Genomic DNA, 14,368 nt, shown 5'->3' on the forward strand with positions numbered 1-14,368 from the left:
CTCGTGAGTGTATTCTTTGTACACTTTTTGTCGCTTCGAATTCAAATATAATTTTATAACGGACTCTGTCGTGTATTTATTTTATTTTGTATGCTGTGAAAGTCTTTTTTGTAAATTCTAAACATGCGCCAAATGCTCTGACTCATCCAACAGCATTTATATATGTACCTATGTGAGTGAGTGTGTGTGTGTGTGTGTGTGTATGTGTTTATGTTGGGTGTATTTGTATGCGATAGTTTTTCGGGTTTTTGTGGCCAAATTTTGAATGGCTGCCAAATGCGGCTTCCTTGGTCGTATTAATTATTGCTGTTCAACGTCGCGATGTTTGTTTGTCAATTTGTCTTCGCTCCGTTTGTTGACTGCAACATTTATTTCTGTTAGAAAACGATACAAAAAAAAAACGAACCGTAAAACGTTGCGGCAGACGAGCATAAATTTGTTGACAAGTGTAAATGTCGCAGCGCGTCAGTTAAAAAAATGAAAGAAACGAAACCTCAACTCGAAATTGAACTTGCGCCCCTGAAAATGTCATGTGTTGCCATCTGCCACCTGCCACATTGTCACCCTGCCCCCTGTGCCACCTTGCCCCAGCATTAGTGTCACTGTAGCCACCCACACAGCAAACCATTCAAGCAACAATCATTCCCACTTTCGACAGGCGTTTGGACACCCAAGAGTCAAACACCACACGGCTCCAGCAACGATCTGGACAACTGTTGCTCATCGGCGGCACCAACACCACCGCCACCACCCACACAACCGGTGTGGACACCACAGCCATCGCCAGCCTTGAGCGGACGCAAGGAGTTCCGTCCCGTGCGCTTTGAATCACCCACCTTGCCACGTCGCTACACGGCCCAGCAACAACAACAGCAACAACAACAACAGCAACAGCAGCAACAACATCCACAAGCGACGACGACAATACCACCGTGGTCTTATACCAACGGCAGCTGCCCTGTGCCAAGTGCACCACGCAGCACCACCACTAATTTGAGCTCCAACAACTCCGACTACGCCGAAACCGATTGCTCCACCCACTTTGGACCCGTGGCGCCCTCTGCCAGCGTTTCCGATAAGATTAAAAGTACTGCCCCCCTGCAAATAAACACAAATGTTTGTTGATCGCAAGGATACAATCATAGGATAAGCAAAGAGCAAATAGGTTTCCTAATATTCTTACTAGATGCTTCATATAAAGTTTCAGCTTAATCATTAAAGTAATTTCCAACGTTTCTCTCGGAAGCAATCACTTTTTTAATGGTACGACGACACCATTAAATTAATTTTGAGTTAATAACTATATTTTGAATATTATCATAAATGTTTATAAAATACTTGCTCTTTGTTTATAAGAGATTGTACTCCATATTTGTTTAACAAGTTGTTTATTTGACTTGAGGATGAGCTCGCAAATTACTCGCAGATATTAGAGTTTCTCGTACCAAGTTTTCCCCTCGTATTTTGCTGCTTAAATCTCACTTAGATGTCTTTTGCCATATTTGCCAATCATGCGCTAATGATAATCATTTCTCTTCCCCCCTGCTCCTCTACCCTTCCCTCTCTTAACGCTGAAAGCATTTGAACGCTCGGCTTCCACATCGGAGCTGAACAGGCCGTTCGTACGCCGTCAACTGTCTGACTGTAGCCGTCCAGTTTATAGGCCTAATGAAGTCAGTAAGTATTAATTACAGGGTATCAAAAGTGTTTACTCAAAATGACCAAAAGATCGCATCGTTATACACCAGAAAACAAAAACTAAGCACACAGAGACAGGCAACAATTGTCAATGTAATTGTTTTTAACTGTTGCACAACACTGTTGCTGTTAGCCCTGTTTCTGAAAGACTCCCCACTCCCCCACCCTGACACCCTACCCAACTGACACCCACACCAAAAAAAAGTACTAAATGCAATCTACGGTTTACAGTCTACAAAGTCAAGCACGAGTATATGAGCGAACCGGAAACGGAAAGCGATCGTCCGCGCAAAATGGCACAGTTAGGTCGACGGCAATACGAAGGCATCGGTCCGGTGACCCACGATGGAATGCCCATAATACTCAGATCGGTAAAACTTCGGTTCCCCCTGTTAGCCTGGCAAATTCTCAATTATATCTCTATCTATTTCCCATTAAAATGTTACAACTGCTGCAGGAAGTCCAGGAGCCGCATCAGCATGAATGGTACAAGCGACTCTATCAGACCATACATAAGCAGAAGAATGGCGGTAATTGTTGTTGCCATTTGATAAACCCAAACTGAAGCATTGTAAAGTATAATATTCCTCTCCCTTTACCAATTCCCACAATTTCCACTTTTCCCTTGAACTTTTCTTTTACAATGCTTCAGTGTATTGCCTGCTGAAATAGTTCTAATCATTTCTACATAAATACTCTCTTTCTTTCTCTAATTGTCTTCTTCAAATTTTGAAATCCATACCAAAATCACCCCAAATCCATATTCGCTTTTCTCAAAATGTTCTGTAAAACGCAAACACCACAGATGATTTCGTGATACGCTACAAGTGTCCCAGAGGTGATTCAATGATTCTTCTAATGCTATATATTTTTTAAACGTATACGTAATCTATTCTAAATTCAGCCTAAGCTTGCCCTTAAAAGTAATCTGTATCTACCCATTCATATACTATATTTTGTTTTTTTTTTATTGGCTTTTCTTTTTTTGCTTGTAAATAGAGAGCGTACCTGCTTTGAGCTACCAGAAAAAAAGTCGCGCGACCTTTAATTGGTAGTCTTCATATTTTAATTTTTTTTCGATCGCATGCTATTTTAGTTTGTCTATTTTCGTACTCATTGATATTGAAATATTGGATTGCTTTTACTAAATTTCCACACTAATCGAAACTAATCTAAGATCTAACCCATGCTATAAGCTTTGAAACAACGCCCTAACATCATGTCTGCTGAACATAACACACCAAGCAACCACAACAACAACAGTGATAATAACAACCACAACAACAACAACATCAGTAGTAATTTCTAATTTTAACCAATAAAACGCATTTACCATCAGCTAATTAAGTTGTCTTCCCAAAAATATAGCTCGTCCATCGTATAAGAGCAATGGTTATGTGTCTGAACCCGAACCCAACTACGATTCCGATTACTCAACTTTAAAGTATCGTACTCCAAACCCTTTACGCGTTCAGTCGGTTTCATCGGCTGTCAATGTGCGAAATATAAACCAGGACGATAAGTAAGTACTATCATATTGAAAATCTAAAAGGGTCTTTTAACAAACCTTTATTCTTTCTATAGATTGTATGGTACTATGCCCAATCCGATCAAATCGGCACAGAATTCATACAAAAATCAACCTGGTCGCATTGAGAACTATACAACGGGTCACTCGTCTGTTTCGGAGAAGGAAAAGAAGGAGGCAAGTGCCATAGCACCGAGCTAATGTCATGCGCACACTATTCACGGCGCATCCCTACCAATAATAACTAACCCATGATAACTCAACAATGTCTAACGATAAACACTTGAAATTTCTTTCATTTTATCGATACGACATCGATTGCTTGAGTCATATCATTTCTGAATCATTTCAATCAAGCACAATCATTATAATACCCCATCTCAAACAAGTTCATTGCACTCATTTCACACTCAAAGTATTCATACAATCGCATAGCAATTATTTTAACTCACAGCTCAATTATCTTATTCACAATTCTAGTGGTGGGACGAAGTGATGGACATCTTTAACGGGGTATGAACTCTATTCTATATATTCCCCTTCTATAGATAACTAATTTTATTTTAGTTATAGATATTTATAGACTAAGTGTCCGCTCTCTGATTACTTTTGAGTTCGTTAAATCGTTTTCCGTCGATATAATATTTCCCGTTAATCTCTATTTGCCTATTATTGTATTTCCTCTCTTTGTTATGCTTAACGTAAAGTGGCTCAGGGAACATACACGCATTCCGCGTATTATTATAGAATTCGTCGATGATTTTGATAATTATTCAGTAAGTTTTAGTTATAGTTTAGTTTGGGTATCATTGCGTCCACATGTGAAGAAGGCACCCGAATTACTAATCTTCGCAAGAGAGTAAAGCAAATTTCTACGGCGTTTTACTTGAGAAACCATTTTAAACTGCTTATTTATATAAATACTTTCCTTTTGTTTGCATAGAATCTGGAACAGTCGAAACTATCGCCGCTCTACACAGAAGGCAACTTATCCAGGTGGGAATGTTCTGCTAAGCATCGTAAATGAAACCATACTAAGTAATATCTTAACATTACAGGGCTTTAGCCAAAGAATCTGGTTACACCAGCGATTCCAATCTAGTCTTCCGCAAAAAGGAGCTACCAGTGAGCAGCCCTCTGAGTCCGGTAGAGCAGAGACAAGCCTATAAGAGTCTGCAGGCGGGTGGAGAACCTCCATTGCTGGGCTTCCGTAAGCCAGCGCCTGAGAAACCCAAAGGTAAGATTCCCATCAGTGAGCTCTAAAATGTAGTTAATTTGAAAGCTAATAATTAGAGTTAAGTAGCTGTTCTTACTAATTCTTCAAAGGTGTTGGTTCTCTCTGTTTTCTGCTGGAGCTCTATAACTTTTAATCATAACTTGATTCTATTCGTTTCTTAACTATTTGGTATACTATTCAACACACCCACTGCTCTCACTAGAAGTTGTTATCAATCAATAAAGCCAGAGTTACAGCACCGCAGCACTTACCGGGCACCCTCTTAAATGTCGCTGCCTTATCGAGCCTAATATAGTATTATATTCCCCTTCCCAACTTAAGAAATTGTGCAAGAATTCGAATTTATACAGATAACGCCAACGCTTACCAAAATACGTGTAAGCACGAAACCGCTTGAAGAAGAGGAAGAACCTGAGGAAGAGCCACAGCAAGTGGCAGCAGCAGTACCTCCGCCACCACCGCCACCTCCACCTCCACCGCCTCCAACAACCGATAAAATGTTTTCGCATTTCTCCAAGAATCTGCCCTCCTTTATACCGCTGAGCAAGAAGCAGCAGCAGCAGTTGCAGCAACAGGAGGCGCCTCCCTTGCCACCCAATCGACGATCCTCGTGCACCAAGAGCACTGTGCGCGTGGAGAAAGTGACAAGCAGCTGTTCCAAGTCGCGACACGATCAATGCTTTCAACCACCCGGTGGGAGTAATACCCTAACCCTGCGTAAGGTCTCTAGTTCGCGTCGGGAGCCCATTTGTCGGTCGAAGTCGACGGGTGCGGTGTCCACGCTGCTGGCCACGTTGACGGCCACGAAGGAGACGCGCAGCAAGGACGGTTGCCTGATGCGTGTGCAGCAACAGCATCAACATCATGCCAGGCTACGTTCCGTGAGTCCAAGTCGTCGTCCTGCGCGTCTCCTGGCCTTGCGTCACTCGAGCCGGAGTCCTGTGGCTTTTGGCAGGAGCATCTCGAAGGAGCGCAGCTTTGCCGAGGAGAAGAAGCGTCTGGAGAGTACGCTGCCAGCGGGTCGCACCAACTTTGAGGCTAGCACGAATATTTTGCGAGATCCCTCGCTGAAATCGCCGCAGGAGGTGCGTGAAGCGGTGCGTTCCTATGCCACATGTAAGGCGCAACATACGCGTAGCAAATCGTTGCCACGCTTGCGTCACAGCACCGTTAGCACCACCACGCGTCACACCATGTGCTTTCCGCAGGTGAGGCCACAAAACCTACTCGACTGCAGTCGCGCCTTGAAGAAGGTCCTGCCCAAGTGTGGCAAGGGGCAGGTTGTCAAAGCGATTGCTACCGTGCATCGCAGTGCCTCCAACGATAGCTTGCCACGCAGCAACTCCACCTACTCCATTGACTCCATGGTGCGACAGGAGTATGTGCCAATTGCACCACCCAAGACCTATGTGGGCAAATCGAAGCCAACAAAGTCCTTGCCGCCGCTGCAGACTAGTCGCAGTGAGGGTCACGTGCCACGCAAACGTGCCACCACCACCGGAAAGCCAACCAAAGCCACCACGCTGAAATCCAAGCAGCCAGCAGCCGTGGCTCGACAATCCTACAGTGAAACGGTGCGAGAGAAGACCAACTTCTGGAATGATTACAACGCCAAGCAGGCAACCCACATTCAAATCCAAAATCAGACACCACACTCCTTGCCACAGCCGGCGAATTGTGGCACCACCGAGTTCAGGTACAGCTCGCTGCATGAGCCACCCTACGGTGGCGAGGATATCTATGACTATACAGGTCAAGCACAAGGACCTCCCAGCTGCATTGAGGATCTTGTGTGGAAGTACGAGAACAAGGGACAACATTACATTAGACCCCAGGCTGTCACGGACATTGCGCGTCCACAGTCGCCACAGGGTGAGGTGGTGTTGGGTCAGCGACGCTTCTCACCCACCCGAGAGGTGCGCGTACCGCAGGCACCTCAGCGAGAGGTACGCTCCCCTTCGCGTCGACGCATCGACAGCCTGCGCTCCAGTCAGCGTCAGGATAAGGACAAGGATCAACAGGTGGTGGCAAGGGCAAGCAGTCTGAGTAGCGCCGACGATCGCAGCAAGCGTCAGGCGAGTGGTGCAACAGCTGGTAGCCTCTATCAGTGCGGTGAGTTGGCTCACAGTGCCACCTCCTTGACGTATCTGGAGCGGCACAGTCCCAGCTGTCGGTATCGCAACAATTGCGAACGCTTCACGGAGTTGAATCGTTTCTACAGCACCTTGGAGCGAGTGGGGCAGCTGGAACGTGCCACATCCGCGAGCAACTTTCATCCACTACGCAAGGATGCGGAACTTCTGGACTTTGATGAGTGGCGCAAGGTGCGTCTCCATGAGAGAGCAGAGAAGGAGCTGCAGTATCTGGTGGGTAAATTGCAAGACGATCAGCGGGATCGCGATCTACACTATCGTTCCAAGGATGTGAACGAGATCAAGTGGCGGCACGATGTGGATCAGGCTCTGCATGCCAAGCAAAAGTCTGTCGAGGATTTGCGGGAGAATTTCGAGCAACTGCAGCTGCTTAAGCAACAGCGAGCGGAGGCGCAACTGCCTCCTGTCCAGCGCCAATGGCGACGTAATACCGTGGCTGACTTGGCCAGCAGCTTGGAGGGAAGGGACGCCCAGCCCCCTGGACAGAAGGAGTCGAAGGATCCACAGCAGCCGGAGCGTCATTTGAGCAATGATTTGGTTAGCACATTGTCCAAGGATCAAATCAAGAAGATCACCCAGCAGTTAAATGAAATCTATGCGGGAAATCGCAAGCAAGCCTTGGAGGATCACTATGTGGTCACCGTGGAAAAGGGTTCGAAGCCGAGCAGTCATGCCAATACCCTAAAAGTACGCTGCAACTCCAGCATTACCAAGGAGCAGCTGTTGGGTCCAGTTCTCCGCAAACGGGAGGAGCAACAACCCCAAACCTTGCCACGTGCCACACGCAGTCAGTCTCCTGTCGTGGTGGCCAGGGAGACACGAGGTGCCATCGCTGCCAAGAATGCCGAACTGACGCTGATCAAACCACCAGATGTGCCGCCACGTCCCAAGCCCAAAAGTGAATCGAAACCAATGAAGGCTGAGCCAGAGCCCAAGGACGAGTCCAAGGAGAATCCCATTAACCAGAAGATACAATACTTTGAGGATCGTCAGTTCGAGGAGCCACCGAAAACCGTCTATCATGCCAGGGAGGACAGTTCGCCGGATGAAGCAGAGGTAATGCGTCTCATTGAGCAGAATATGCAAGCGCGTCAGCAGGCTAGGCACAATCATGTCCATGTCCACACAGAGCTCAGCAACTCCTTGACCGATCTGAGCGGTGTCTTTGGTGAACGTCCCGCAGCAAGGGTAAATTTTCACTTGCACAGCCCGCCCGATCGTCCGCCCGAAGCACCAGAAGGCGACGAGCTGCGACGGGAACGGGATCAGGAGGATCACGAGCTGCTCAGCTACGAGCATGGTTCTCCCGATGGCAGTCTTGAGCTCTACGATGCCTACTATCGCTCGAGAAGTCTCTCGCCGCAGTCGCAGGTCTCTGCCTGCTCCAGCTCCTACTTGCAGAGGGTCTACACCGGGGAGGTTCAGAAGATGAAGCAGAAATTTGAGAGCATTCAGCGTGAACAATCCAATGAACGGCGTGATTTTTTTGGGCTTAGTTCGCTGCGGAAGGCGCGCAGCGATCCTGAATTCAATGCAGGATCAAAAGACGCCTTGGCCAATGCTACGGAAGCATTGCCGACGACCACGCAAGATGTCACCCACCTGACCCACAAGTTTGAGCTGCGTGGTGCAACCCCCTCGCCGGAGCGTGGTAGGAGAAGGCAACGTGGCTTGTTGATGCCCCACATCGATATCATCAGCAAGACAGCGGCACTCAAGCGGGAGCTGTTGCCTCGGGGAAGTCCAACGCGCAGCCACAGCAGCAACAGCTGCACCGCCGGACAGGTGCAGAGTCTACGCAGTCGCTACGAGTCACCAGAGCCTCCAGCACCACCAGGAGAGTCACAGAATGTGACACAACGTTACCTGTCCACCTCTTTGGCGGATCTGCGCGATGTTCACGATATTTCACCACATTTGAGTGGAGATTGGGTTGCTCACAAGCATCCGGAACGCACGCCGGCATTGCCAAAGAAACCACTGCGAAGTGGTGGTGGTGCAGTGGTGCGTGCCAGTTCCACATCGCCAATCAGACCAGCCAAGTCACAGAGTAACTTTGGCGACATCTTTGCCAATCAGAAGTTTGATCCACACATGCATCGCCCCAAAGCACGTTATGTGCCCGATGGTGCAGATGCAACCACCGCAACCACCGCAACCACATCCAGACGTGCTGCTGGTGGTGCCAACACTCTGGAGCGTCTCAAACGCAGCATGGCGGTTACATTCAAAGGTAACACAGGTAACAGCTTCTCAGTGGTGTTGTGGTGGGTTTGTTTTTAGGGTTACCATGCTTCAATCTCGTAGTGGCTTAGTTTCAACGGGTTTCCTTTCCCTCAATTGGTCTATTTATTTTCCCAAAATTATCCCTATTGTATTGTTATTGTTGGCGCAGATTTTGACTCGAGCGCCGCACCGCCAATACCACCACAGCCGCCACTAAAGGGCCTATCATCCACCGCCAACTATGCGGCCTATGAGCCCTACTCCGCGCACCACAGCAATGGTGATCAAGTTGATTCAGGTACAGGTGAGTGAGGCGATCGCTCCCTCGATCCATGTCCCAAACTGGGCATTGCTGAACTAAAACCGCTGATTTGAGCTGTACTAAAAATAGATGTGCTAAAGCTGCAATACTTACAAATTTATTTGGTTTACCAATAAGGTGTACTAAAATGTTTACTACAGATTGTAAGAAGTGAACTTGCTTCTAGTTGTTCTTAAATGAAATGTTCTAAGAACTAAAAGTCTTGAGTGGACTTTCTTGGAGTTTGAGAAAAATTAGTAATGTTTCAAGGTCAGAGGTTTTACCAATTTCAAGCGGATTGCAATTTTGCTCAAGGCTTGGCATCTAAGACCATTCTGCATTTAAATTTAAATTATCTCATTAAACAAATTTTTTCCCTCTGGATCTTGGGCTTAATATTAATGCAAGTGATCTAAAATTTTCATTTGACTTATTCAATTGATCTAAATTTATTTTTATTGACTCATTTGTTTCACTTAACGTTTTTTTTATCATAAAAACAGTTTAAATCCAACCTTAACTACCTAAATTTATTTTCAAATCATTTCAATCAGTAAATTTATTACCACCCCCTTTCATTTCATTTCAAACTACGCCTCTGCGTGTGCTCGACACATTCAGTGACCTTTGTGAAATTCCATTTGTTTTTTACTGCCGCAACAAAATTTCCGCAAATGCTGCAATTTCATTTTTTGAAGGTGCGGCCGGCATTAGCTGACCAAATTAATCGATAGTACCAATAACAGAGACAGACCGATGGACAGTGACAATGTTGACCCGCTTAATACGACCACGCGGCGACACCTGTCCAAGGCACGAGCCGAGTGCCGAGCGAGTCTCCATAAGGGAAAGCCACCCCCAAAGCAACACCGGCAACACTTGCCACACACAGAGAGAGTAAGAGGGAGAGACGTTGCCATGGCCAAAATGTGGCAACAAAACAATTGGCCAGGGCCCAGGTAAACCGTTAGTCTACAATTTAGTTAGTTTCACTTTTCCGTGCCAAAAACGTCAGTATCGTCGTGCCACACTCGGTCAACATTTCCTAATTAAATGTGGCAAAAATAGAACGCGTTCCCCTCGCTTACATAATGCAACTTTGAGTGCGTGGCAAGTGCAAAAAAAAAAAGAAAACGAAAGAAAAGAATTATCCCAAAAATAATTCAAAGTATGATACATCAAACGCTTGCGCCGCGACGCAGCAACACTTACGCAGGCCAGCATCTCCATGGCAACAACAACAGCAGCAGGAGCAACAGCAACATCAACCGGAACATTCCCTCGGCAACTGTTGCTGGCGGGAGTCGCGTGCATTGGCGACAGACGCAGCAGCAGCAGCAGAAGTTCCATGGCAGCTGCAATGATTTAGAGCTGACAGATGACAACACGCACTTGCAACGTCAGCATCGTCAACAGCAGCGCTGGTGGCGCCACAACAACAATGCCAACGATTGGCCGCAACGTCCGCTGAGCAGCGGCGCCGACAGCAGCTACTACAACAAAAACAACCACAACAACTACAACAACAACAGTGGAAAGCTAACACCTGCCACACTTCATCGCAGCGTTTGCGACATGCCCAACTGTGGCAAGTTGCTCTGGATACGACGCAGCTTCGATTATGAGGCAGCTGCCCCAATGTTGCCACCTCCGCCAGCCGCAACTGCAACTGCGGCCAGAGATCTGAGCTATCACATTGTGGGCTTGCCACACACGCCGTTGCCGGGGCAGCGTCAGGCGTACTTGTCCAATCGTCATGCCATTGGTGCCTCCATGCCACTGCTCAGGTGGCAGCAGCAACAGTTGCAACAACAGCAGCAGCAGAGACAAAGCAGCAGTTAGTATTCGACTACCCCTCGCAAGCAAGAAGAAAGCAAGTAAAAGGCGCAGGCCAGCCCACTTGCCCCCTCTGCCCCTGCCACCACTCTGCCCCCTTTGCCACAAGACAGACTTTCTCATTCGACTAAACGACCTTCCTCTTGGGCGCTTTCTCACGCTTATTCTCTGCGCTAAAACGAAACAAACTTGTTATCAGAGCGATAAACGAAAGAGAGAGAGAGAGAGAGAGAGAGAGTGGCATAGAGAGAGAGCGCACGCGATACGTAGAGCTAGATTGAGCCTAGTAAGGAGAGCCAGATAGCTTTTTGCTATGCAACTCACGTTTCAAACAAACTCTTGATAAAAAGCTTCGAGCGAGCTTTTAGATGTTTAACGATCTTATGACTGATCTTAGGTACAGTGGTATAAGCAGTTATTTTCATGAATACAAATTTAATAATAACTTTTCAGCAGAACAATGTACGCTTTGTAGGATTTTTTTTTAAATGTTTACAAAAGTTTTGAGCATTCTCAATTTTGATCTTCTTTTGGAATAAGGATTCATTATCACTCTTTTTATAATTTTTCCTCTAAACCTTTTTTTCTTATAAGCTCTTCACTTGGAGAACTACGATCTTAAAAAAGAATTCATTATCCCTCTATTTATCATTTTTACTCTAAACCTTTCTCTCTTATAAGCTTTTCACTTGGAGAACTTCGATCTTAAAGTGAATCAACAATTTTTCAATGGAATAAAATCACTTTAAATTAATAATTTTGCCAAAAATCTCAATTTTATAGTTTTAATCAACTTTAACAGTAGCATTAACATTCAAGTCAATTAGCGTAAATGTTAATGTGAAACTCTGCTGTTAACTAGACGAATTATACAAGTTCACGTATATTTTGACAATTCCTAATGGAGGTCTCCCTGCTGCATGTGCTATGTGACCCACTGTAAGCAGTGAGTGATTCAGACAACAACTATAAAACTTGACAATAAGAGGAAGAAGAAGCAGAAGAAACAACTGGAAATGTCGGAATAAACGTGAGGTTTCGGGGCGCCCAAATGAAACGGCATTCGTAGTACGGCGATAACTAAACGATTTACTCAACCGAAGACTTTTGGCGCTCAATCTGCAAGTTGCTCAGTTGTTCAGTCTCTCAATTGCTCAGTCTTTCAGTTTCATTCAGTTTCAATTTCAGTTTCAGTTGAGCGCCACGCGTGCTACAGACAAGTTGGGTACGTGCCGCAACGCGAGAGGAACACTTGAAAATAAAACGAGATCGTAAAGTCGGATTCGGTTTCAGGTTCGACTGTTGTCGTTAGGTTTATCAGCTGATCGAGTGTAGCCTTCCTAGCTACTTAACTGTTGAGTTGTTGTTCTGATTTTGATTGATTGTAAGTGTGACTAAGCGAAGAGGAGAAGAAGGAGGAGGAGGAGGAGAAAAGCGTGGGGAAGCTGAAAGCAAAACAGAAATAATTTGCAATTGTCTGCCTCTTTAGCATATTAACAATTAACAGGAAAAGCCGCAGAAAAGCCGGCATGACTGGTTGTTTGCATGTGTAGTACAGTGTATGTGTAGTGTAGTGTTGTGTAGTGTATGTGCAGTGAAAGATGAAAATCGGCAACACTTTCAAAACGCTGCAATTTGCGGCGCCACAACAAAAATCAGTGAAAGTGAAAAATCTACTCAAGTGACAATTTAACTTTTTGTTGTACCACAATTTGTTGTACTTGTTGTTGGTTATCTCTCTTTATGCTTTATAGTTTATGGCCTTTTTTTTCAGCATTTTGTCACTGTGTAAACACAAATATTTGTGCAGTTGCTCAAGTTTTTTGTGTCCCCCAAATAAGTTTCCAATTGTCTTTTGACAATTGTACAAAAAGAAATTTCCAATTTATTTGTTGGCGATATTTGATAGAAGGGGAGAGGGCGGGGGTCTAAGAGAAATACATGTAAAGTCAGCTGCGCAATTAATGCGTGCATTCTGAATTGATTCGTAACGCATTTACAGTATTCATATTCATTCATATCAGTTGAGTTCTATTCGCTTATTATTCATTCTCAAGTTCTTGAATAACTCGCTGAGCTTATGTAAATTTTTAAACATCTTGAAACTATGCCAAACAAGGTCATGACAGATAGTTAATTTAACTTAAAGTTTGTTAACTTTTTGTTTTAGTTAGACATCTTGTTAGTTTTATAAATCAACACAGCGAGATGAGTTTTTGGAGATTTCTTTAGTTTACGATTACAGTTGTTTATGGCAGATGTTTAATCGCAGTTTAAAGTACCCTTAAGATATTACAAAGGGTTAGATACCCTGTAATCAACTTGGAATTACATAAAGAAGTGAAAAGTGAAGGTTGAGATATTCGTATTAAGCTTAAAAAGTATTGTGAATATCATAATATTCTTAAATTGTCAATAGCATCCTCCCTTTAAAGGGTTTATTTTATTTATAGTACAGCTGGATATTAAACAAAGATTGGGAGATTTAATAAACAAGATTCATATAAACAGCTTACTCTCAGTTTTTACCAATTTTCAGGATAATATTACTTCAAAGTTTTACCCCATAACTTTTCTACAGAAGCATCCATATTGTGCTTGATCTATTCATATATTTGCCACAATTTAATATCTTACCCCTCAGCACATTAAATGCTTTACAAATAGAATCATCTAACGAGTATTTAAATTACACTTTTTATTTCCCGGGATTGAGATAAAAAACCACTAAAAGCAATAAGTCAATTAGCACTTGCTGTCAGCTTGGTCACCCACTCAGGCCACTCTAACCACTCCCGATGTTGCAACACTTTGTCTCAATTGGGTGGCTCTCATTTAGCTATCAGTTGAAACCTAACGAGCATTAACTTCAATTGCGGCTCATTTTCGATACAATGGAGAAATGTTAATTCAATTTTCAAATTGTAAACGAGCACTCTCACACATTATTCTCTCTTTCCTTTGCTCTCTTCTCCTATCTCCATCTCTATCTTCACTTGGACTGGGGTTGGGGTTATCTCTGATCTATCTGGTTAGCGAGGCGTGCGATCAACAACATTCATCACACAGACGGAGACAGAGACAGAGACAGTGTCAGCTAACGTTGTTTATTTGCAAACCAATTGGCATGCACAACTCGAGCTATAACTATAACTAAAGCTACGGCTACAGTTAGAGATACAGATACAGATACAAATACAGATAGAGATAAGAAGAGTGAACTGCAGCAGCTCTTACGGTTTCATTACAACGGCGACTATTTTATTTTGCGGTTAGCTCGTCTTACACTTGCCCTAACGACTCTTGTTGCTATTTTTAGTGTCAACAATAAATATACCCTGTAATTATTAAAATCGCCTCAAAGGGTATATACATATCCAGCCCAAATA

At 44.5% G+C, this 14,368-nt stretch overlaps 1 protein-coding gene and 1 long non-coding RNA gene across 33 annotated transcripts in view; both read left to right on the forward strand.

Moving 5' to 3' along the window:
• The window catches only part of LOC117783147 (sorbin and SH3 domain-containing protein 1), a 42,623-nt gene that overhangs the window by 25,595 nt on the left and 2,660 nt on the right, over nt 1–14,368 (forward strand). For 10 of the 32 annotated variants that reach the window (XM_034620397.1, XM_034620400.1, XM_034620401.1 and 7 more), the window contains 11 exons: nt 659–1,087; nt 1,579–1,677; nt 1,930–2,069; nt 2,156–2,228; nt 2,504–2,536; nt 3,067–3,220; nt 3,283–3,403; nt 3,707–3,739; nt 4,170–4,222; nt 4,285–4,463; nt 9,012–9,146. In XM_034620397.1, the coding sequence (XP_034476288.1) occupies nt 659–1,087; nt 1,579–1,677; nt 1,930–2,069; nt 2,156–2,228; nt 2,504–2,536; nt 3,067–3,220; nt 3,283–3,403; nt 3,707–3,739; nt 4,170–4,222; nt 4,285–4,463; nt 9,012–9,146 (1,449 nt within the window). Of the gene's footprint in view, nt 1–658; nt 1,088–1,578; nt 1,678–1,929; nt 2,070–2,155; nt 2,229–2,503; nt 2,537–2,667; nt 2,997–3,066; nt 3,221–3,282; nt 3,404–3,706; nt 3,740–4,169; nt 4,223–4,284; nt 4,464–4,784; nt 7,847–7,888; nt 8,850–9,011; nt 9,147–12,089; nt 12,273–14,368 lie in introns of those variants that run through there. The other 22 variants (XM_034620385.1, XM_034620386.1, XM_034620388.1 and 19 more) reach the window with 20 other exon arrangements.
• LOC117783154 lies at nt 12,554–14,181 on the forward strand. The gene is made up of 2 exons (XR_004617356.1): nt 12,554–13,415; nt 13,537–14,181. It is a non-coding gene; the product is annotated as an uncharacterized LOC117783154 (long non-coding RNA).

The sequence above is a fragment of the Drosophila innubila genome (genome assembly GCF_004354385.1).
Source record: "Drosophila innubila isolate TH190305 chromosome 2R unlocalized genomic scaffold, UK_Dinn_1.0 1_C_2R, whole genome shotgun sequence".
Lineage (NCBI taxonomy): Eukaryota > Metazoa > Arthropoda > Insecta > Diptera > Drosophilidae > Drosophila > Drosophila innubila.